The following is a 24,696-nucleotide window of genomic DNA, read 5'->3' on the forward strand; positions in this document are numbered from 1 at the left end:
GTCATAACTGTCTGGGGTCACGGTCTGGGGTCACTGTCTGTGAGCGGTCATAACTGTTTGGGGTCACGGTCTGGGGTCACTGACTGTGAGCGGTCATAACTGTCTGGGGTCACGGTCTGGGGTCACTGTCTGTGAGCGGTCATAACTGTCTGGGGTCACGGTCTGGGGTCACTGTCTGTGAGCGGTCATAACTGTTTGGGGTCACGGTCTGGGGTCACTGACTGTGAGCGGTCATAACTGTCTGGGGTCACGGTCTGGGGTCATTGTCTGTGAGCGGTCATAACTGTCTGGGGTCACTGCCTGGGGTCACTCACTGCCTGTGAGCGGTCATAACTGTCTGGGGTCACGGTCTGGGGTCACTTTCTGTGAGCGGTCATAACTGTTTGGGGTCACGGTCTGGGGTCACTGTCTGTGAGCGGTCATAACTGTTTGGGGTCACGGTCTGGGGTCACTGTCTGTGAGCGGTCATAACTGTTTGGGGTCACGGTCTGGGGTCACTGCCTGTGAGCGGTCATAACTGTCTGGGGTCACGGTCTGGGGTCACTGTCTGTGAGCGGTCATAACTGTCTGGGGTCACGGTCTGGGGTCACTGCCTGTGAGCTGTCATAACTGTCTGGGGTCACTGTCTGTGAGCGGTCATAACTGTCTGGGGTCACGGTCTGGGGTCACTGCCTGTGAGCGGTCATAACTGTTTGGGGTCACGGTCTGGGGTCACTGTCTGTGAGCGGTCATAACTGTTTGGGGTCACGGTCTGGGTTTACTGTCTGTGAGCGGTCATAACTGTCTGGGGTCACTGTCTGTGAGCTGCATAATACCAGTGGACTCTAGTTTTTGTGGTCGTGTGTGTGTATTGTGGTTATCCATCTCTCAAATTCCCTTTTAAAATACCCCGGCTGACATTTTAACCATGATATATCTGAAGACCATACATAAATGGGATAGTTCACACATTTTTATTTTTCCCAAAGAAACATGTTTAGCTTCCTTACCCTGGGAGCAGTCTTTTGGACAAGGAGATATTCGGGTTTGTTTACGTTCTCATTTGGTCCTCCGTATCACTACTCTAGATGGGGGCCTGTTTCTCCAAGGTGTTTGATGGCTGCCCACTGAACATCAACTGTGCCACGTCGTGGATACACCCTGATACCAAAGGTAACACACACACACACACACACAACAACGTTTCATTGAGTGAGTGTGTCACACACTATTCAATGTATTTCTACTGTTCTGTTTCAGACCAGTACCTTATATTTGGGACGGAGGATGGGATCTATACCCTCAACCTGAATGAGCTGCATGAAGCCACCATGGAACAGGTAGGAGAACATGGGGCTCTCTGGGATAAACCAAGCCATGACTCAGTGATTTTGACCTGCAGTACTGGGATAACCAAACCATGACTCAGTGATTTTGACCTGCAGTACTGGGATAACCAAACCATGACTCAGTGATTTTGACCTGCAGTACTGGGATAACCAAACCATGACTCAGTGATTTTGACCTGCAGTACTGGGGCTCTCTGGGATAACCAAACCATGACTCAGTGATTTTGACCTGCAGTACTGGGATAACCAAACCATGACTCAGTGATTTTGACCTGCAGTACTGGGGCTCTCTGGGATAACCAAGCCATGACGCTGTGATTTTGACCTGCAGTACTGGGGCTGTCTGGGATAACCAAGCCATGACGCTGTGATTTTGACCTGCAGTACTGGGGCTCTCTGGGATAACCAAACCATGACTCAGTGATTTTGACCTGCAGTACTGGGATAACCAAACCATGACTCAGTGATTTTGACCTGCAGTACTGGGATAACCAAACCATGACTCAGTGATTTTGACCTGCAGTACTGGGGCTCTCTGGGATAACCAAACCATGACTCAGTGATTTTGACCTGCAGTACTGGGATAACCAAACCATGACTCAGTGATTTTGACCTGCAGTACTGGGGCTCTCTGGGATAACCAAGCCATGACGCTGTGATTTTGACCTGCAGTACTGGGGCTGTCTGGGATAACCAAGCCATGACGCTGTGATTTTGACCTGCAGTACTGGGGCTCTCTGGGATAACCAAACCATGACTCAGTGATTTTGACCTGCAGTACTGGGATAACCAAACCATGACTCAGTGATTTTGACCTGCAGTACTGGGGCTCTCTGGGATAACCAAGCCATGACTCAGTGATTTTGACCTGCAGTACTGGGATAACCAAACCATGACTCAGTGATTTTGACCTGCAGTACTGGGGCTCTCTGGGATAACCAAACCATGACTCAGTGATTTTGACCTGCAGTACTGGGATAACCAAACCATGACTCTGTGATTTTGACCTGCAGTACTGGGGCTCTCTGGGATAACCAAGCCATGACGCTGTGATTTTGACCTGCAGTACTGGGATAACCAAACCATGACTCAGTGATTTTGACCTGCAGTACTGGGGCTCTCTGGGATAACCAAACCATGACTCAGTGATTTTGACCTGCAGTACTGGGATAACCAAACCATGACTCAGTGATTTTGACCTGCAGTACTGGGATAACCAAACCATGACTCAGTGATTTTGACCTGCAGTACTGGGGCTCTCTGGGATAACCAAACCATGACTCAGTGATTTTGACCTGCAGTACTGGGATAACCAAACCATGACTCAGGGATTTTGACCTGCAGTACTGGGGCTCTCTGGGATAACCAAACCATGACTCAGTGATTTTGACCTGCAGTACTGGGATAACCAAACCATGACTCAGTGATTTTGACCTGCAGTACTGGGATAACCAAACCATGACTCAGTGATTTTGACCTGCAGTACTGGGGCTGTCTGGGATAACCAAACCATGACTCAGTGATTTTGACCTGCAGTACTGGGGCTCTCTGGGATAACCAAACCATGACTCAGTGATTTTTGACCTGCAATACTGGGATAACCAAGCTATGACTCAGTGATTTTGACCTGCAGTATTGGGGCTCTCCAGGAGTAGGACATAGGATCACTGCTTTCAAGCACTAATATTGTGAGGTCCGTTGTCCTCTGTATCCATAAAGTAATGAGTTATTCAATGTCTTCATTGTCTCATGTTCCCCTCTCTAGCTGTTCCCCAGGAAGTGTACCTGGCTCTACATCATCAACAACAACCTGATGTCTCTGTCAGGTGAGTCAGTAAGCATGGGCATAACGTTTAGCTTTTTGGTCCACCAGCCAGTGTGGACAGGCAGATTTTTTTTTGTGCGTTTTTTTGAGCGTGCTTTGTAATGTTTATAAAAAAAATACATGTATTAATATTAAGAAGTAATGTGGTATATTGTTTATTTTTTTACATTTTGTCCCCGGAGTCTATTAACCTAAATATCACAGATGAGAGAAAAATGTTCACGTGCCCCTTTAAGGGTGGAAGGTTACTATGGCAACGTGACTTGAGTCATGTTTGTGCCAGATGAGAGAAAAATGTTTACTTTATTGTTTTTTTTAAAGGTATTTAAGGGTGGGCGGTTACTATGGTAACGTGACATGGCAGAAATACTTTTGAAAACAATGACTGCAGCATTTATTTAACTATAAATGTGGTCATACTTGTGACTATTTTTATTCACAAATGCGAATGGAATGCTCGCACTGGAGGGAGATGGGTCAGGACTCCACAATGTGGCCTCGTACTGGAGGGAGATGGGTCAGGACTCCACAATGTGGCCTCGTACTGGAGGGAGATGGGTCAGGACTCCACAATGTGGCCTCGTACTGGAGGGAGATGGGTCAGGACTCCACAATGTGGCCTCGTGCTGGAGGGAGATGGGTCAGGACTCCCAATGTGGCCTCGTACTGGAGGGAGATGGGTCAGGACTCCACAATGTGGCCTCGTACTGGAGGGAGATGGGTCAGGACTCCACAATGTGGCCTCGCACTGGAGGGAGATGGGTCAGGACTCCACAATGTGGCCTCGCACTGGAGGGAGATGGGTCAGGACTCCACAATGTGGCCTCGTACTGGAGGGAGATGGGTCAGGACTCCACAATGTGGCCTCGTACTGGAGGGAGATGGGTCAGGACTCCACAATGTGGCCTCGTACTGGAGGGAGATGGGTCAGGACTCCACAATGTGGCCTCGCACTGGAGGGAGATGGGTCAGGACTCCACAATGTGGCCTCGTACTGGAGGGAGATGGGTCAGGACTCCACAATGTGGCCTCGCACTGGAGGGAGATGGGTCAGGACTCCACAATGTGGCCTCGCACTGGAGGGAGATGGGTCAGGACTCCACAATGTGGCCTCGTACTGGAGGGAGATGGGTCAGGACTCCACAATGTGGCCTCGTACTGGAGGGAGATGGGTCAGGACTCCACAATGTGGCCTCGTACTGGAGGGAGATGGGTCAGGACTCCACAATGTGGCCTCGCACTGGAGGGAGATGGGTCAGGACTCCACAATGTGGCCTCGTACTGGAGGGAGATGGGTCAGGACTCCACAATGTGGTCTCGTACTGCAGGGAGATGGGTCAGGACTCCACAATGTGGCCTCGCACTGGAGGGAGATGGGTCAGGACTCCACAATGTGGCCTCGCACTGGAGGGAGATGGGTCAGGACTCCACAATGTGGCCTCGTACTGGAGGGAGATGGGTCAGGACTCCACAATGTGGCCTCGCACTGGAGGGAGATGGGTCAGGACTCCACAATGTGGCCTCGCACTGGAGGGAGATGGGTCAGGACTCCACAATGTGGCCTCGCACTGGAGGGAGATGGGTCAGGACTCCACAATGTGGCCTCGCACTGGAGGGAGATGGGTCAGGACTCCACAATGTGCCTGGCGAAATGGACATCTCTAACAGCCAATGTCAAAATCTACCTTTTGGCAGGTGTTCCCTTTAGGCCCTGTCGGTAAGACCGATACAGGTATCACATTATATATATATATATATATATATATATATATATATATATATATATATATATATATATATATATATATATATATATATATATCCTACAGCAGCCAGAAAGCTCTGGTAATCGCATCATATATATTCTACAGCAGCCGGAAAGCTCTGGTAATCGCATCATATATATTCTACAGCAGCCGGAAAGCTCTGGTAATCGCATCATATATATTCTACAGCAGCCGGAAAGCTCTGGTAATCACGTCATATACAGTATATTCTACAGCAGCCAGAAAGCTCTGGTAATCACGTCATATACAGTATATTCTACAGCAGCCAGAAAGCTCTGGTAATCACGTCATATACAGTATATTCTACAGCAGCCAGAAAGCTCTGGTAATCACGTCATATACAGTATATCCTACAGCAGCCAGAAAGCTCTGGTAATCACGTCATATATATTCTACAGCAGCCAGAAAGCTCTGGTAATCACGTCATATACAGTATATTCTACAGCAGCCAGAAAGCTCTGGTAATCACGTCATATACAGTATATCCTACAGCAGCCAGAAAGCTCTGGTAATCACGTCATATATATTCTACAGCAGCCAGAAAGCTCTGGTAATCACATCATATACAGTATATCCTACAGCAGCCAGAAAGCTCTGGTAATCACGTCATATATATATATATCCTACAGCAGCCAGAAAGCTCTGGTAATCACATCATATACAGTATATCCTACAGCAGCCAGAAAGCTCTGGTAATCACGTCATATACAGTATATTCTACAGCAGCCAGAAAGCTCTGGTAATCACGTCATATACAGTATATTCTACAGCAGCCAGAAAGCTCTGGTAATCACGTCATATACAGTATATCCTACAGCAGCCAGAAAGCTCTGGTAATCACGTCATATATATATATATCCTACAGCAGCCAGAAAGCTCTGGTAATCACGTCATATATATATATATCCTACAGCAGCCAGAAAGCTCTGGTAATCACGTCATATACAGTATATTCTACAGCAGCCAGAAAGCTCTGGTAATCACATCATATACAGTATATTCTACAGCAGCCAGAAAGCTCTGGTAATCACATCATATACAGTATATTCTACAGCAGCCAGAAAGCTCTGGTAATCACGTCATATACGGTATATTCTACAGCAGCCAGAAAGCTCTGGTAATCACGTCATATACAGTATATTCTACAGCAGCCAGAAAGCTCTGGTAATCACGTCATATACGGTATATTCTACAGCAGCCAGAAAGCTCTGGTAATCACGTCATATACAGTATATTCTACAGCAGCCAGAAAGCTCTGGTAATCACGTCATATACAGTATATCCTACAGCAGCCAGAAAGCTCTGGTAATCACGTCATATACAGTATATTCTACAGCAGCCAGAAAGCTCTGGTAATCACGTCATATATATCCTACAGCAGCCAGAAAGCTCTGGTAATCACGTCATATACAGTATATTCTACAGCAGCCAGAAAGCTCTGGTAATCACGTCATATATATCCTACAGCAGCCAGAAAGCTCTGGTAATCACGTCATATACAGTATATTCTACAGCAGCCAGAAAGCTCTGGTAATCACGTCATATACAGTATATTCTACAGCAGCCAGAAAGCTCTGGTAATCACGTCATATACAGTATATTCTACAGCAGCCAGAAAGCTCAGGTAATCACGTCATATACAGTATATTCTACAGCAGCCAGAAAGCTCTGGTAATCACGTCATATACAGTATATTCTACAGCAGCCAGAAAGCTCTGGTAATCACATCATATACAGTATATTCTACAGCAGCCAGAAAGCTCTGGTAATCACGTCATATATATCCTACAGCAGCCAGAAAGCTCTGGTAATCACGTCATATACAGTATATTCTACAGCAGCCAGAAAGCTCTGGTAATCACGTCATATATATCCTACAGCAGCCAGAAAGCTCTGGTAATCACGTCATATACAGTATATTCTACAGCAGCCGGAAAGCTCTGGTAATCACGTCATATACAGTATATTCTACAGCAGCCAGAAAGCTCTGGTAATCACGTCATATACGGTATATTCTACAGCAGCCAGAAAGCTCTGGTAATCACGTCATATACAGTATATTCTACAGCAGCCAGAAAGCTCTGGTAATCACGTCATATACAGTATATCCTACAGCAGCCAGAAAGCTCTGGTAATCACGTCATATATATCCTACAGCAGCCAGAAAGCTCTGGTAATCACGTCATATATATATATATCCTACAGCAGCCAGAAAGCTCTGGTAATCACGTCATATATATATATATCCTACAGCAGCCAGAAAGCTCTGGTAATCACGTCATATATATATATATCCTACAGCAGCCAGAAAGCTCTGGTAATCACGTCATATACAGTATATTCTACAGCAGCCAGAAAGCTCTGGTAATCACGTCATATACAGTATATCCTACAGCAGCCAGAAAGCTCTGGTAATCACGTCATATATATCCTACAGCAGCCAGAAAGCTCTGGTAATCACGTCATATACAGTATATTCTACAGCAGCCGGAAAGCTCTGGTAATCACGTCATATATATCCTACAGCAGCCAGAAAGCTCTGGTAATCACGTCATATACAGTATATTCTACAGCAGCCAGAAAGCTCTGGTAATCACGTCATATACAGTATATTCTACAGCAGCCAGAAAGCTCTGGTAATCACGTCATATATATCCTACAGCAGCCAGAAAGCTCTGGTAATCACATCATATACAGTATATTCTACAGCAGCCAGAAAGCTCTGGTAATCACGTCATATACAGTATATTCTACAGCAGCCAGAAAGCTCTGGTAATCACGTCATATACAGTATATCCTACAGCAGCCAGAAAGCTCTGGTAATCACGTCATATATATCCTACAGCAGCCAGAAAGCTCTGGTAATCACGTCATATATATATATATCCTACAGCAGCCAGAAAGCTCTGGTAATCACGTCATATATATATATATCCTACAGCAGCCAGAAAGCTCTGGTAATCACGTCATATATATATATATCCTACAGCAGCCAGAAAGCTCTGGTAATCACGTCATATACAGTATATTCTACAGCAGCCAGAAAGCTCTGGTAATCACGTCATATACAGTATATTCTACAGCAGCCAGAAAGCTCTGGTAATCACGTCATATACAGTATATCCTACAGCAGCCAGAAAGCTCTGGTAATCACGTCATATATATCCTACAGCAGCCAGAAAGCTCTGGTAATCACGTCATATACAGTATATTCTACAGCAGCCGGAAAGCTCTGGTAATCACGTCATATATATCCTACAGCAGCCAGAAAGCTCTGGTAATCACGTCATATATATCCTACAGCAGCCAGAAAGCTCTGGTAATCACGTCATATACAGTATATTCTACAGCAGCCGGAAAGCTCTGGTAATCACGTCATATATATCCTACAGCAGCCAGAAAGCTCTGGTAATCACGTCATATACAGTATATTCTACAGCAGCCAGAAAGCTCTGGTAATCACGTCATATATATCCTACAGCAGCCAGAAAGCTCTGGTAATCACATCATATACAGTATATTCTACAGCAGCCAGAAAGCTCTGGTAATCACGTCATATACAGTATATTCTACAGCAGCCAGAAAGCTCTGGTAATCACGTCATATATATCCTACAGCAGCCAGAAAGCTCTGGTAATCACGTCATATACAGTATATTCTACAGCAGCCAGAAAGCTCTGGTAATCACGTCATATATATCCTACAGCAGCCAGAAAGCTCTGGTAATCACGTCATATACAGTATATTCTACAGCAGCCAGAAAGCTCTGGTAATCACGTCATATACAGTATATTCTACAGCAGCCAGAAAGCTCTGGTAATCACGTCATATATATCCTACAGCAGCCAGAAAGCTCTGGTAATCACGTCATATACAGTATATTCTACAGCAGCCAGAAAGCTCTGGTAATCACGTCATATATATCCTACAGCAGCCAGAAAGCTCTGGTAATCACGTCATATACAGTATATTCTACAGCAGCCAGAAAGCTCTGGTAATCACGTCATATATATCCTACAGCAGCCAGAAAGCTCTGGTAATCACGTCATATACAGTATATCCTACAGCAGCCAGAAAGCTCTGGTAATCACGTCATATACAGTATATTCTACAGCAGCCAGAAAGCTCTGGTAATCACGTCATATACGGTATATCCTACAGCAGCCGGAAAGCTCTGGTAATCACGTCATATACAGTATAACCTACAGCAGCCAGAAAGCTCTGGTAATCACGTCATATATATCCTACAGCAGCCAGAAAGCTCTGGTAATCACGTCATATACAGTATATCCTACAGCAGCCAGAAAGCTCTGGTAATCACGTCATATATATCCTACAGCAGCCAGAAAGCTCTGGTAATCACGTCAAATACAGTATATCCTACAGCAGCCAGAAAGCTCTGGTAATCACGTCATATACAGTATATCCTACAGCAGCCAGAAAGCTCTGGTAATCACGTCATATATATCCTACAGCAGCCAGAAAGCTCTGGTAATCACGTCATATACAGTATATTCTACAGCAGCCAGAAAGCTCTGGTAATCACGTCATATATATCCTACAGCAGCCAGAAAGCTCTGGTAATCACGTCATATACAGTATATTCTACAGCAGCCAGAAAGCTCTGGTAATCACGTCATATACAGTATATCCTACAGCAGCCAGAAAGCTCTGGTAATCACGTCATATACAGTATATTCTACAGCAGCCAGAAAGCTCTGGTAATCACGTCATATACAGTATATTCTACAGCAGCCAGAAAGCTCTGGTAATCACGTCATATACAGTATATTCTACAGCAGCCAGAAAGCTCTGGTAATCACGTCATATACAGTATATTCTACAGCAGCCAGAAAGCTCTGGTAATCACGTCATATACAGTATATTCTACAGCAGCCAGAAAGCTCTGGTAATCACGTCATATACGGTATATTCTACAGCAGCCAGAAAGCTCTGGTAATCACGTCATATATATCCTACAGCAGCCAGAAAGCTCTGGTAATCACGTCATATACAGTATATTCTACAGCAGCCAGAAAGCTCTGGTAATCACGTCATATACAGTATATTCTACAGCAGCCAGAAAGCTCTGGTAATCACGTCATATACAGTATATTCTACAGCAGCCAGAAAGCTCTGGTAATCACGTCATATACAGTATATTCTACAGCAGCCAGAAAGCTCTGGTAATCACGTCATATATATCCTACAGCAGCCAGAAAGCTCTGGTAATCACGTCATATACAGTATATTCTACAGCAGCCAGAAAGCTCTGGTAATCACGTCATATATATCCTACAGCAGCCAGAAAGCTCTGGTAATCACGTCATATACAGTATATTCTACAGCAGCCAGAAAGCTCTGGTAATCACGTCATATACAGTATATTCTACAGCAGCCAGAAAGCTCTGGTAATCACATCATATACAGTATATTCTACAGCAGCCAGAAAGCTCTGGTAATCACGTCATATACAGTATATTCTACAGCAGCCAGAAAGCTCTGGTAATCACGTCATATACAGTATATTCTACAGCAGCCAGAAAGCTCTGGTAATCACATCATATACAGTATATTCTACAGCAGCCAGAAAGCTCTGGTAATCACGTCATATATATCCTACAGCAGCCAGAAAGCTCTGGTAATCACGTCATATACAGTATATTCTACAGCAGCCAGAAAGCTCTGGTAATCACGTCATATATATCCTACAGCAGCCAGAAAGCTCTGGTAATCACGTCATATACAGTATATTCTACAGCAGCCGGAAAGCTCTGGTAATCACGTCATATACAGTATATTCTACAGCAGCCAGAAAGCTCTGGTAATCACGTCATATACGGTATATTCTACAGCAGCCAGAAAGCTCTGGTAATCACGTCATATACAGTATATTCTACAGCAGCCAGAAAGCTCTGGTAATCACGTCATATACAGTATATCCTACAGCAGCCAGAAAGCTCTGGTAATCACGTCATATACAGTATATCCTACAGCAGCCAGAAAGCTCTGGTAATCACGTCATATACAGTATATCCTACAGCAGCCAGAAAGCTCTGGTAATCACGTCATATATATCCTACAGCAGCCAGAAAGCTCTGGTAATCACGTCATATATATATATATCCTACAGCAGCCAGAAAGCTCTGGTAATCACGTCATATATATATATATCCTACAGCAGCCAGAAAGCTCTGGTAATCACGTCATATATATATATATCCTACAGCAGCCAGAAAGCTCTGGTAATCACGTCATATACAGTATATTCTACAGCAGCCAGAAAGCTCTGGTAATCACGTCATATACAGTATATCCTACAGCAGCCAGAAAGCTCTGGTAATCACGTCATATATATCCTACAGCAGCCAGAAAGCTCTGGTAATCACGTCATATACAGTATATTCTACAGCAGCCGGAAAGCTCTGGTAATCACGTCATATATATCCTACAGCAGCCAGAAAGCTCTGGTAATCACGTCATATACAGTATATTCTACAGCAGCCAGAAAGCTCTGGTAATCACGTCATATACAGTATATTCTACAGCAGCCAGAAAGCTCTGGTAATCACGTCATATATATCCTACAGCAGCCAGAAAGCTCTGGTAATCACATCATATACAGTATATTCTACAGCAGCCAGAAAGCTCTGGTAATCACGTCATATACAGTATATTCTACAGCAGCCAGAAAGCTCTGGTAATCACGTCATATACAGTATATCCTACAGCAGCCAGAAAGCTCTGGTAATCACGTCATATATATCCTACAGCAGCCAGAAAGCTCTGGTAATCACGTCATATATATATATATCCTACAGCAGCCAGAAAGCTCTGGTAATCACGTCATATATATATATATCCTACAGCAGCCAGAAAGCTCTGGTAATCACGTCATATATATATATATCCTACAGCAGCCAGAAAGCTCTGGTAATCACGTCATATACAGTATATTCTACAGCAGCCAGAAAGCTCTGGTAATCACGTCATATACAGTATATTCTACAGCAGCCAGAAAGCTCTGGTAATCACGTCATATACAGTATATCCTACAGCAGCCAGAAAGCTCTGGTAATCACGTCATATATATCCTACAGCAGCCAGAAAGCTCTGGTAATCACGTCATATACAGTATATTCTACAGCAGCCGGAAAGCTCTGGTAATCACGTCATATATATCCTACAGCAGCCAGAAAGCTCTGGTAATCACGTCATATATATCCTACAGCAGCCAGAAAGCTCTGGTAATCACGTCATATACAGTATATTCTACAGCAGCCGGAAAGCTCTGGTAATCACGTCATATATATCCTACAGCAGCCAGAAAGCTCTGGTAATCACGTCATATACAGTATATTCTACAGCAGCCAGAAAGCTCTGGTAATCACGTCATATATATCCTACAGCAGCCAGAAAGCTCTGGTAATCACATCATATACAGTATATTCTACAGCAGCCAGAAAGCTCTGGTAATCACGTCATATACAGTATATTCTACAGCAGCCAGAAAGCTCTGGTAATCACGTCATATATATCCTACAGCAGCCAGAAAGCTCTGGTAATCACGTCATATACAGTATATTCTACAGCAGCCAGAAAGCTCTGGTAATCACGTCATATATATCCTACAGCAGCCAGAAAGCTCTGGTAATCACGTCATATACAGTATATTCTACAGCAGCCAGAAAGCTCTGGTAATCACGTCATATACAGTATATTCTACAGCAGCCAGAAAGCTCTGGTAATCACGTCATATATATCCTACAGCAGCCAGAAAGCTCTGGTAATCACGTCATATACAGTATATTCTACAGCAGCCAGAAAGCTCTGGTAATCACGTCATATATATCCTACAGCAGCCAGAAAGCTCTGGTAATCACGTCATATACAGTATATTCTACAGCAGCCAGAAAGCTCTGGTAATCACGTCATATATATCCTACAGCAGCCAGAAAGCTCTGGTAATCACGTCATATACAGTATATCCTACAGCAGCCAGAAAGCTCTGGTAATCACGTCATATACAGTATATTCTACAGCAGCCAGAAAGCTCTGGTAATCACGTCATATACGGTATATCCTACAGCAGCCGGAAAGCTCTGGTAATCACGTCATATACAGTATATCCTACAGCAGCCAGAAAGCTCTGGTAATCACGTCATATATATCCTACAGCAGCCAGAAAGCTCTGGTAATCACGTCATATACAGTATATTCTACAGCAGCCAGAAAGCTCTGGTAATCACGTCATATATATCCTACAGCAGCCAGAAAGCTCTGGTAATCACGTCATATACAGTATATCCTACAGCAGCCAGAAAGCTCTGGTAATCACGTCATATATATCCTACAGCAGCCAGAAAGCTCTGGTAATCACGTCATATACAGTATATTCTACAGCAGCCAGAAAGCTCTGGTAATCACGTCATATACGGTATATCCTACAGCAGCCGGAAAGCTCTGGTAATCACGTCATATACAGTATATCCTACAGCAGCCAGAAAGCTCTGGTAATCACGTCATATACAGTATATCCTACAGCAGCCAGAAAGCTCTGGTAATCACGTCATATACAGTATATCCTACAGCAGCCGGAAAGCTCTGGTAATCACGTCATATACAGTATATTCTACAGCAGCCAGAAAGCTCTGGTAATCACGTCATATACAGTATATCCTACAGCAGCCAGAAAGCTCTGGTAATCACGTCATATACAGTATATTCTACAGCAGCCAGAAAGCTCTGGTAATCACATCATATACAGTATATCCTACAGCAGCCAGAAAGCTCTGGTAATCACGTCATATACAGTATATTCTACAGCAGCCAGAAAGCTCTGGTAATCACGTCATCTACAGTATATCCTACAGCAGCCGGAAAGATGTTGTTCAAAAGCTATTGGCGACCACTTCTATAAAGTGTATCGATAGTTTCGTAGTCTTGAATGTCTTTATGGCGTGCAATTGTATGTAAAAGATTAGCCGGATGACGTGAACGGCCCCGGTGGAATAGATACCAGTTTCGTCTCAAAATCTATCGGGAGGACAACCTCTCCACACGTCACACAGTGAGTCGTGAATAACACGTCTGTCTTCATGGCCTGCTGTACGGAGTAGAGATAGGGATCATGGACCAGACCAGTGGTTGGAAAACTCCTGGTGACAGTAGCAATGTAGATCGTTTTATGTGAGAGAAGAAGAACTCTTTAATTGTTGCTAGATGATGCATGTTCCAAATGTGTAGCGTATCAGCACACTGAGCACTTCCTGGTTTAATTAAGGTTAAAAAAAATACTGTATATCTGGGTTTTAACCACTTGGTTGTTGAATTTCTCTGTTGTATTGAAGTGAAAGTAAACATTTCTAACTTATTGGAATTTAATACTTGGAGTACGTCCCCAACACTTTCTCCTGAAGTGTACACTCGTTCGCTACTCCCCCCCCCCCCAAAAAAAAAAAAATTCTAAAAGCGTTTGGTTGGTGGAGGTCATGGGCTAATGAGAGTTTCTACCCTATTTCTTATTCACAAGGCATACGCCTGAGATCTGAGCGATCTTTGTTGCAGGTGCCTGGTAACAGTTGAATAAAATGAGAGAGAGAAAATGACTGGTAGTAACACTGCTCTTTATTAAGTTTCACATATCGGGCCTCACGACTTTCCTCAGAGCTTTTAACATGTTTCTTATTCCAGTCATTTCATTTCAAATCGGTGAAAGGAAGTGAACACGTGCACACTTTAGGAGGCAGGAGAGAGAGAGAGTTGGGATGTAGCCTAGGTAATAGTTCAGTGTGATGTGTAGCGTCGTTCCTACTGAAGAGTAGACCCACTTAGGAGGCAGGAGAGAGAGAGTTGGGATGCAGCCTAGGTATAGTTCAGTGTGATGTGTAGCGTCGTTCCTACTGAAGAGTAGACCCACTTTAGGAGGCAGGAGAGAAAGAGAGTTGGGATGCAGCCTAGGTATAGTTCAGTGTGATGTGTAGCGTCGTTCCTACTGAAGAGTAGACCCACTTTAGGAGGCAGGAGAGAGAGAGAGTTGGGATGCAGCCTAGGTAATAGTTCAGTGTGATGTGTAGCGTCGTTCCTACTGAAGAGTAGACCCACTTTAGGAGGCAGGAGAGAGAGAGAGTTGGGATGTAGCCTAGGTATAGTTCAGTGTGATGTGTAGCGTCGTTCCTACTGAAGAGTAGACCCACTTTAGGAGGCAGGAGAGAGAGAGTTGGGATGCAGCCTAGGTCATAGTTCAGTGTGATGTGTAGCGTCGTTCCTACTGAAGAGTAGACCCACTTTAGGAGGCAGGAGAGAGAGAGTTGGGATGTAGCCTAGGTCAAGTTCAGTGTGATGTGTAGCGTCGTTCCTACTGAAGAGTAGACCCACTTTAGGAGGCAGGAGAGAGAGAGAGTTGGGATGTAGCCTAGGTATAGTTCAGTGTGATGTGTAGCGTCGTTCCTACTGAAGAGTAGACCCACTTTAGGAGGCAGGAGAGAGAGAGAGTTGGGATGCAGCCTAGGTAATAGTTCAGTGTGATGTGTAGAGTCGTTCCTACTGAAGAGTAGACCCACTTTAGGAGGCAGGAGAGAGGGAGAGTTGGGATGCAGCCTAAGTATAGTTCAGTGTGATGTGTAGCGTCGTTCCTACTGAAGAGTAGACCCACTTTAGGAGGCAGGAGAGAGAGAGAGTTGGGATGCAGCCTAGGTAATAGTTCAGTGTGATGTGTAGAGTCGTTCCTACTGAAGAGTAGACCCACTTTAGGAGGCAGGAGAGAGAGAGAGTTGGGATGCAGCCTAGGTATAGTTCAGTGTGATGTGTAGCGTCGTTCCTACTGAAGAGTAGACCCACTTTAGGAGGCAGGAGAGAGAGAGAGTTGGGATGTAGCCTAGGTATAGTTCAGTGTGATGTGTAGAGTCGTTCCTACTGAAGAGTAGACCCACTTTAGGAGGCAGGAGAGAGAGAGTTGGGATGCAGCCTAGGTCATAGTTCAGTGTGATGTGTAGAGTCGTTCCTACTGAAGAGTAGACCCTATGCCCCGGCTCAGAGAATATCTAATCTCTGGTTTCTTTCTTCTCTTCCTCTTGGGCTCTGTCCCTCTTCCTCATCCTCCTCCTCTTCCTCTGGTCTGGCTTGATTTGGTATTCTACTAACCGGCTTCATCAGAAGGTAATCATCACATTCACAAATCATCATCATCGCAGTCATCATCACCCCTCATCCAGGGTTGCATCCTTTTGGTTACTGTCCCAAAATTCCTGGGTTTTTCCCCAAGAAATCCCAGTTAGAATATTCCTGGAATCAGTATGGAATAAGCAGGAAATCCAGGAATTCTCCAACCGGGATTTCTAGAAAACCGAGGGAATTTGGGTTAAAATGACCCTCCTTACCCCCCTTACCCTTTTCAACATCAAGCTAACTCCATCGCAGCCACATGCCTGTATGTTCAGATAAAAGTTCATCTGAGATCAGCTCCTTAAAACCAAATTGATGTTGATGGTGAATACATCTACACTAATAATAATAATAATAATAATAATAATAATAATACCAAGTGTTTCTGCCATGTATCCTCTTTTGATCTAGTTTCCTTAGTCCTTCAATCTATCTCCGTGTTGTCGTTTGTCTGTTTAACTATACAGGAATGTTTTGGGGGAGATGTCATGACCCCACTGTAAGAGATGTGACCCCCAGAAACAATGTCATGTCTACGTCCCAAATTACATTCTATTCTCTATATAGTGCACTTCACTCCCCCCCCCCCCGTCAACAGTAGTGCCCTATATAGGGAATAGGGTGCCACACATCCCTGTTTTTCCTATAATGTGATTATGTTTGATTATGTGATCACAGGGAAGACTTTCCAGCTCTACTCACACAACCTGATTGGTCTGTTTGAGCAGCTGAAGAAGCCTGGCCTGGCCTCTCAGTTCCACACACACCGCTTCCCAGACAAGATGTTACCAAGGTGACACACACACACACACACTGCTTCCCAGACAAGATCTCACCCAAGTGAGAGACACAGGGGTCTATTCTATTGTCCTCAACAGAGGCTGTGTTGACACTATATGACTGTATATGACTGTGTCGTGTTCAGTAGGCATGAAACAGAGAGAAATGGAGGGATATAGTGGCTTGCGAAACTATTCACCCCCCCTTGGCATTTTTCCTCTTTTGTTGCCTTACAACATGGAATTAAAATAGATTTTTTTGAGGGGTTTGTATCATTTGATTTACACAACATGCCTACCACTTTGAAGATGCAAAATATGTTTTATTGTGAAATAAACAAGAAATAAGTTAAAAGAACTGAACTTGAGCGTGCATAACGATTCACCCCCCCCCAAAGTCAATACTTTGTAGAGACACCAATTACAGCTGAAAGTCTCTTGGGGTATGTCTCTATAAGCTTGGTACATGTAGCCACTGGGATTTTTGCCCATTCTTCTTGGCAAAACTGCTCCAGCTCCTTCAAGTTGGATGTGTTCCGCTGCTGTACAGCGATCTTTAAGTCATACCACAGATTCTCAATTGGATTGAGGTCTGGGCTTTGACGAGGCCATTCCAAGACATTTAAATGTTTCCCCTTAACCCACACAAGTGTTGCTTTAGCAGTATGCTTAGGGTCATTGTCCTGCTGGAAGGTGAACCTTCGTCCCAGTCTCAAATCTCTGGAAGACTGAAACAAGTTTCCCTCAAAAATGTCCCTGTATTTAGAGCCAATCATCATTCTTTCAATTCTGACCAGTTTCCCAGTCCCTGCTGATGAAAAACATCTCCACAGCATGATGCTGCCACCACCATGCTTCACTGTGGGGACGGTGTTCTCGGGGTGATGAGAGGTGTTGGGTTTGCGCCAGACATGGTGTTTTCCTTGATAGACAAAAAGCTCAATTTTAGTCTCATCTGACCAGAGTACCTTCTTCCATATGTTTGGGGAGTCTGCCACATGCCTTTTGGCAAACACCAAATGTGTTTACTTATTTTTTTCTTTTAGCAATGGCTTTTTTTGGACACTCTTCCGTAAAGCCCAACTTTGGAGTGTACGTCTTAGTGGTCCTATGCGCAGACACTCCACTGTGGAGCTTTGCAGGTCCTTCAGGGTTATCTTTGGTCTTTTGCAACAAAATGGGAAAACGCCAAAGGGGCTGAATACTTTTGCAAGGCCCTGTACGATCTGAACTTGTCCAATAAGAAACTTCAGTTTCAAAACATTTTGCTACGGTGCGGCCTGCAGGACCCAGGCTGTATGACTGTGTTGGTCCAGGCTGTATGACTGTGTGTTGGTCCAGGCTGTATGACTGTGTTGGTTCAGGCTGTATGACTGTGTGTTGGTTCAGGCTGTATGACTGTGTGTTGGTTCAGGCTGTATGACTGTGTGTTGGTTCAGGCTGTATAACTGACTGTGTGTTGGTTCAGGCTGTATAACTGACTGTGTGTTGGTTCAGGCTGTATAACTGACTGTGTGTTGGTTCAGGCTGTATGACTGACTGTGTGTGTTGATTCAGGCTGTATGACTGTGTTGGTTCAGGCTGTATGACTGCGTGTTGGTTCATGCTGTATGACTGCGTGTTGGTTCAGGCTCTATGACTGTGTGTTGGTTCTGGCTGTATGACTGACTGTGTTTGTTCAGGCTGTATGACTGACTGTGTTGGTTCAGGCTGTATGACTGACTGTGTTGGTTCAGGCTGTATGACTGTGTGTTGGTTCAGGCTGTATATGACTGTGTGTTGGTTCAGGCTGTATGACTGTGTGTTGATCCAGGCTGTATGACTGTGTGTTGGTTCAGGCTGTATGACTGTGTGTTGGTTCAGGCTGTATGACTGTGTGTTGATCCAGGCTGTATGACTGACTGTGTTGGTTCAGGCTGACAGTTTTCTCTCTGCAGGAGGTTTGCCTTGACAACGAAGATCCCTGACACAAAGGGCTGTCACAAGTGTTGCATTGGTGAGTTCCACATCCCCCATGGTCCTGGACAGAGCAAATATCAAGTCCCACGCTTTGATTTACCTCAACCTTCTGTCTCTTCCCCTGGGTTTTTCTCTCTTTCTCTGGGTTTCTCTCTCTTCCCCTGGGTGTTTCTCTCTTTCTCTGGGTTTCTCTCTCTTCCTCTGGGTTTTTCTCTCTTTCTCTGGGTTTCTCTCTCTTTCTCTGGGGTTCTCTCTTTCTCTGGGTTTCTCTCTCTTTCTCTGGGGTTCTCTCTTTATCTGTGTTTCTTTCTCTTGGTTTCTCTCTCTTCCTCTGGGTTTCTCTCTCTTTCTCTGGGGTTCTCTCTTTCTCTGGGTTTCTCTCTCTTTCTCTGGGGTTCTCTCTTTCTCTGGGTTTCTCTCTCTTTCTCTGGGGTTCTCTCTTTCTCTGGGTTTCTCTCTCTTTCTCTGGGTTTCTCTCTCTTCCTCTGGGTTTCTCTCTCTTTCTCTGGGGTTCTCTCTTTCTCTGGGTTTCTCTCTTTCTCTGGGGTTCTCTCTTTCTCTGGGTTTCTCTGGGTTTCTCTCTCTTTCTCTGGGTTTCTCTCTCTTTCTCTGGGTTTCTCTCTTCTTCCTCTGGGTTTCTCTCTTCTCCTCTGGGTTTCTCTCTCATTCTCTGGGTTTCTCTCTCTTTCTATGGGTTTCTCTCTCTTCCCCTGGGTTTCTCTCTCTTCCCCTGGGTTTCTCTCTCTTCCCCTCGCAGTGAGGAACCCCTATACGGGCCATAAGTACCTGTGTGGAGCGCTCCAGTTTGGGATAATCCTGCTACAGTGGTATGAACCCATGCAGAGGTTCATGCTTATCAAGGTCAGTCCTTTATCTATACTGATCAAAAACATAAACGCAAAATGTAAAGTTGTTGGTTTCATGAGCTGAATCACACAAAAAGCTTATTTCTCTGAATCTCACTAATGTGTTTTTACATCTCTGTTCGTGAGAATTTCTCCTTTGCCAAGATAATCCATCCACCTGACAGGTGTGGCCTATCAAGAAGCTGATTAAACAGCATGATCATTACACAGGTGCACCTTGTGCTGGGGGGACAATAAAAGGCCACTCTAAAATGTGCAGTTTTGTCACACAACACCAAGCCACATATGTATCAAGTTTTGAGGGGGCGTTTTAGGGAATTTGGCAGTACATTCTTCCGGCCTCACAACTGTAGACCACGTGTAACCACGCCAGCACAGGACCTCCACGTCCGGCTTCTTTACCTGCGGGATCGTCTGAGACCAGCCACCCAGACAGCAGATGAAACTGTGGGTTTGCACAACCAAATAATTTCTGCATAAACTGTCAGAAACCGTCTCAGGGAAGCTCATCTGTGTGCTCGTCGTCATCACCAGGGTCTTGACCCGACTGCAGTTCAGCATTGTTCAGTGGGTAAATGCTCATCTCTGATGGCCACTGGCACGTTGGAGAAGTGTGCTCATCACGGACGAATCCTGGTCTCAACTGTACCGGGCAGATGGCAGACAGCGTGTGTGACGTTGTTTATGCGAGAGGTTTGCTGACGTTGTGAACAGAGTGCCCCATGGTGGAGATGGGGTTATGGTATAGGCAGACATACGCTACGGACAACAAACACAATTGCATTTTATCGGTGGCAATTTGAATTCACAGAGATACCATAACGAGATCCTGAGGCCCATTGTCGTGCCATTCATCCACCACCATCACCTCGTGTTTCAGCATGATAATGCAAGGCCCCATGTTGCAAGACTCTGTACACAATTCCTGGAAGCTGAAAATGTCCCAGTTCTTCCCTGGCCTGCATACTCACCAGACACGTCACCCATTGAGCATGTTTGGGATGCTCTGGATCGACGTGTACGACAGCGTGTTCCAGTTCCCGCCAATATCCAGCAACAAATCCCACAGCCGTCGAAGAGGAGTGGGACAACATTCCAACAGGCCACAATCAACAGCCTGATCAACTCTATGAGAAGGAGATGTGTCGCGCTGCATGAGGCAAATGGTGGTCTCACCAGATACTGACTGGTTTTCTGATCCACGACCCCCTACCTTTTTTTAAAGGCATCTGTGACCAACAAGTACAAATAAAAACACTTCAACGCTAACATAAAATATGATATATATATATATATATATGATATAACATCCTGTCCACCACATAAAGTGCATAGAAGTCACAGGGTTAAGTATATCCAATTACCAATCTGTATTCCCAGTCACGTGAAAGCCATAGATTAGGACCTAATTCATCAATTTCAATTGACTATTTCCTTATATGAAATGTAAAATCTTACATTTTTTCTATGTTGCGTTTATATTTTTGTTCAGTGTTAGTTTGTCCCACTGGGTACAGAAGGTTCTGTTAGATGGTCTGTGAGGATTAGCACCACAAATCAAGAAGCATATACATTTTTCGTTTAATGTTATATTTTCTGCATCCAACAGCATGAATCGTTTACTTGTTTACCATGTATGTTAAAACAGACATTTTCTTGGACCTGTTTTGTGTGATAATGGACCATTGTGATGCAAGGCACATTTCAAACAGACAAAGAATCATCTCATCCTTTAGTACGACCCACTTTACTTCTTCAGCATTACTTCCAGAGCCTCATCCCTCTCTCCTCTCTCTCTCTCTTCCTCTTTCTCTCTCCTCTCTCTCTCTCTCTCTTCCTCTTCCTCTTCCTCTCCCTCTCTCTCCTCTCCTCTCTCTCCCTCTCTCTCCTCTCTCTCTCCCTCTCCTCTCTCTCCCTCTCCTCACTCTCTCCCCTCTCTCTCTCTCCTCTTTCTCCTCTCTTTCATCTCTCCCTCATCTCTCCTCTCTCTCTCATCTCTCCCTCATCTCTCTCTCATCCCTTTCCCTCTCCTCACTCTCCCTCTCCTCTCCCTCCTTGCTTTCTCTCTCCTTGCTTTCTCTCCTCTCTCCTATCTTTCTCTCCTCTCTCCTATCTTTCTCTCCTCTCTCTCCTATCTCTTATCTCCCTCTCCTCTCCTCTCCTCTCCTCTCCTCTCCTCTCCTCTCCTCTCCTCTCCTCTCCTCTCCTCTCCTCTCCTCTCTGGTGTTCTGTCCCTCAGCACTTTGACTTCCCCCTACCCAACCCTCTGAAGGTGTTTGAGATGTTAGTGGTTCCAGAGCAGGAATACCCCATGGTGTGTATCGCTGTCAGCCAGGCCACGGAGCCAGGCCAGGTGGTTCACTTTGAGACCATCAACCTCAACTCCTGCTCTTCCTGGTTCACTGAGATGGGATCAAGTAAGGAATTCACACACACAGTAACACTACATTCATATCTATAGGCTACATTGAGTTATTTTCTTCAGTTGTATGGCGTTAGTGCGTGTAGCCTATGCTTTAGGGCTTAACTGTACGCTCGCCCAATACACGGCAATTCTCAAATGCTTTTAGGAAACCGTTAAGTTGATCCACCGAGGCAAAAATGACAACGTTGGGAGTTTAATTCAAGAGAAAAGCTGCGTATAATGTAAAGTTGAAAATAAAGAGAAAGGAGGCGGGGCTAGAACAGTCTAATGTTTGGGAGAGAGACGTTGTAAAAGAGAAAGGAGGAGGGGCCAGAACTGTTTTGGAGAGAGAAGTTGTAAAAGAGAAAGGAGGAGGGGCCATAACTGTTTGGGAGAGAGAAGTTGTAAAAGAGAAAGGAGGAGGGGCCAGAACAGTCTAATGTTTGGGAGAGAGAAGTTGTAAAAGAGAAAGGAGGAGGGGCCAGAACAGTCTAATGTTTGGGAGAGAGACGTTGTAAAAGAGAAAGGAGGAGGGACCAGAACAGTCTAATGTTTGGGAGAGAGACGTTGTAAAAGAGAAAGGAGGCGGGGCCAGAACAGTCTAATGTTTGGGAGAGAGACGTTGTAAAAGAGAAAGGAGGAGGGGCCAGAACTGTTTTGGAGAGAGAAGTTGTAAAAGAGAAAGGAGGAGGGGCCATAACTGTTTGGGAGAGAGAAGTTGTAAAAGAGAAAGGAGGAGGGGCCAGAACAGTCTAATGTTTGGGAGAGAGAAGTTGTAAAAGAGAAAGGAGGAGGGGCCAGAACAGTCTAATGTTTGGGAGAGAGACGTTGTAAAAGAGAAAGGAGGCGGGGCCAGAACAGTCTAATGTTTGGGAGAGAGAAGTTGTAAAAGAGAAAGGAGGCGGGGCCAGAACAGTCTAATGTTTGGGAGAGGGACGTTGTAAAAGAGAAAGGAGGAGGGGCCAGAACAGTCTAATGTTTGGGAGAGAGAAGTTGTAAAAGAGAAAGGAGGAGGGGCCAGAACAGTCTAATGTTTGGGAGAGAGACGTTGTAAAAGAGAAAGGAGGCGGGGCCAGAACAGTCTAATGTTTGGGAGAGAGACGTTGTAAAAGAGAAAGGAGGCGGGGCCAGAACAGTAATGTTTGGGAGAGAGACGTTGTAAAAGAGAAAGGAGGAGGGGCCAGAACAGTCTAATGTTTGGGAGAGAGAAGTTGTAAAAGAGAAAGGAGGAGGGGCCAGAACTGTTTGGGAGAGAGACGTTGTAAAAGAGAAAGGAGGAGGGGCCAGAACTGTTTGGGAGAGAGAAGTTGTAAAAGAGAAAGGAGGAGGGACCAGAACAGTCTAATGTTTGGGAGAGAGAAGTTGTAAAAGAGAAAGGAGGAGGGGCCATAACTGTTTGGGAGAGAGAAGTTGTAAAAGAGAAAGGAGGAGGGACCAGAACAGTCTAATGTTTGGGAGAGAGACGTTGTAAAAGAGAAAGGAGGAGGGGCCAGAACTGTTTGGGAGAGAGAAGTTGTAAAAGAGAAAGGAGGAGGGACCAGAACAGTCTAATGTTTGGGAGAGAGACGTTGTAAAAGAGAAAGGAGGAGGGGCCAGAACTGTTTGGGAGAGAGACGTTGTAAAAGAGAAAGGAGGAGGGGCCAGAACTGTTTGGGAGAGAGACGTTGTAAAAGAGGACACTAGCAGTGTCGACTGTGTGTTATGACGCGATGATTGTGAGGCGCTATACGTATTCTTCAGTCACAAACAAGACGGGGATTTTTCCAAATGCAACTTCAAGGGAACTGTAGGCTACTGTTTGAGATGGGTTTAAACGGAATAGTAGCCCGACTGAAATCTGGACACTGACTTGTCGGTCTGTAACATCTCACGTAGCATTAATATTAACTCCTGCTGAATTAAGCATTTCATGTAGTGAAATGATCCATCAAATGTTTGTTTTTTACTCTGGAACAGGAGAGGAGAAATGTGATTTAATTTATTTTAGCATCTTGACAGAATGAATCTGTAGTTAGGGACCATTTTTTGTATAATGCTATCTTTATCAGAATTATAAAAGCTGATTTTTACAATTTCATCCACCGTAAAATATGCATCCAAGCCAAACTGAAATCTTATCAAAAGCATGCTGGTGTGTTTTAACAGCTTTTAATTTCCGTATAATCGGTCAAAAAGTTTGCTTTTTTCTTTTGTTGCATTTTCTCCCCGGTCCCTAAATGTCTTTGCTGCCTGAGAGAAGCAGAGATGAGAGAGGAAAAAAACCTCACCAACGTCGACGATAGTGAAGCATTCATTCTATTGATTTATGATGTCATAAGCAGAAACATATCTATCTATCTAGAAAAGGCTTGTCAAAACAATCATTCAACCATCTGACAGGACGGCGTATTTTCTATGTTTGTGGGTTAGGGACGGGCGAGGGCCTCAGATTTTCACCGTCGTACAGTCAGCGGGGCTTTCCACCGTCGTACAGTCAGGGGGGCTTTCCACCGTCGTACAGTCAGGGGGGCTTTCCACCGTCGTACAGTCAGGGGGGCTTTCCACCGTCGTACATTCAGGGGGGCTTTCCACCGTCATATAGTCAG

At 44.8% G+C, this 24,696-nt stretch overlaps 1 protein-coding gene across 7 annotated transcripts in view; it reads left to right on the forward strand.

Moving 5' to 3' along the window:
• LOC110504274 (mitogen-activated protein kinase kinase kinase kinase 5) overlaps positions 1–24,696 on the forward strand; it is a 156,509-nt gene that overhangs the window by 103,766 nt on the left and 28,047 nt on the right. For 5 of the 7 annotated variants that reach the window (XM_036962933.1, XM_036962932.1, XM_036962934.1 and 2 more), the window contains 8 exons: positions 1,068–1,152; positions 1,240–1,319; positions 3,094–3,154; positions 16,095–16,097; positions 16,782–16,896; positions 18,820–18,878; positions 19,599–19,702; positions 21,947–22,124. In XM_036962933.1, coding sequence (XP_036818828.1) covers positions 1,068–1,152; positions 1,240–1,319; positions 3,094–3,154; positions 16,095–16,097; positions 16,782–16,896; positions 18,820–18,878; positions 19,599–19,702; positions 21,947–22,124 — 685 coding nt within the window. The remainder of the gene's footprint in view (positions 1–1,067; positions 1,153–1,239; positions 1,320–3,093; positions 3,155–16,094; positions 16,098–16,781; positions 16,897–18,819; positions 18,879–19,598; positions 19,703–21,946; positions 22,125–24,696) is intronic. The other 2 variants (XM_036962935.1, XM_036962937.1) reach the window with 1 other exon arrangement.

This window comes from Oncorhynchus mykiss, chromosome 25 (genome assembly GCF_013265735.2).
Source record: "Oncorhynchus mykiss isolate Arlee chromosome 25, USDA_OmykA_1.1, whole genome shotgun sequence".
Classification (NCBI taxonomy): domain Eukaryota; kingdom Metazoa; phylum Chordata; class Actinopteri; order Salmoniformes; family Salmonidae; genus Oncorhynchus; species Oncorhynchus mykiss.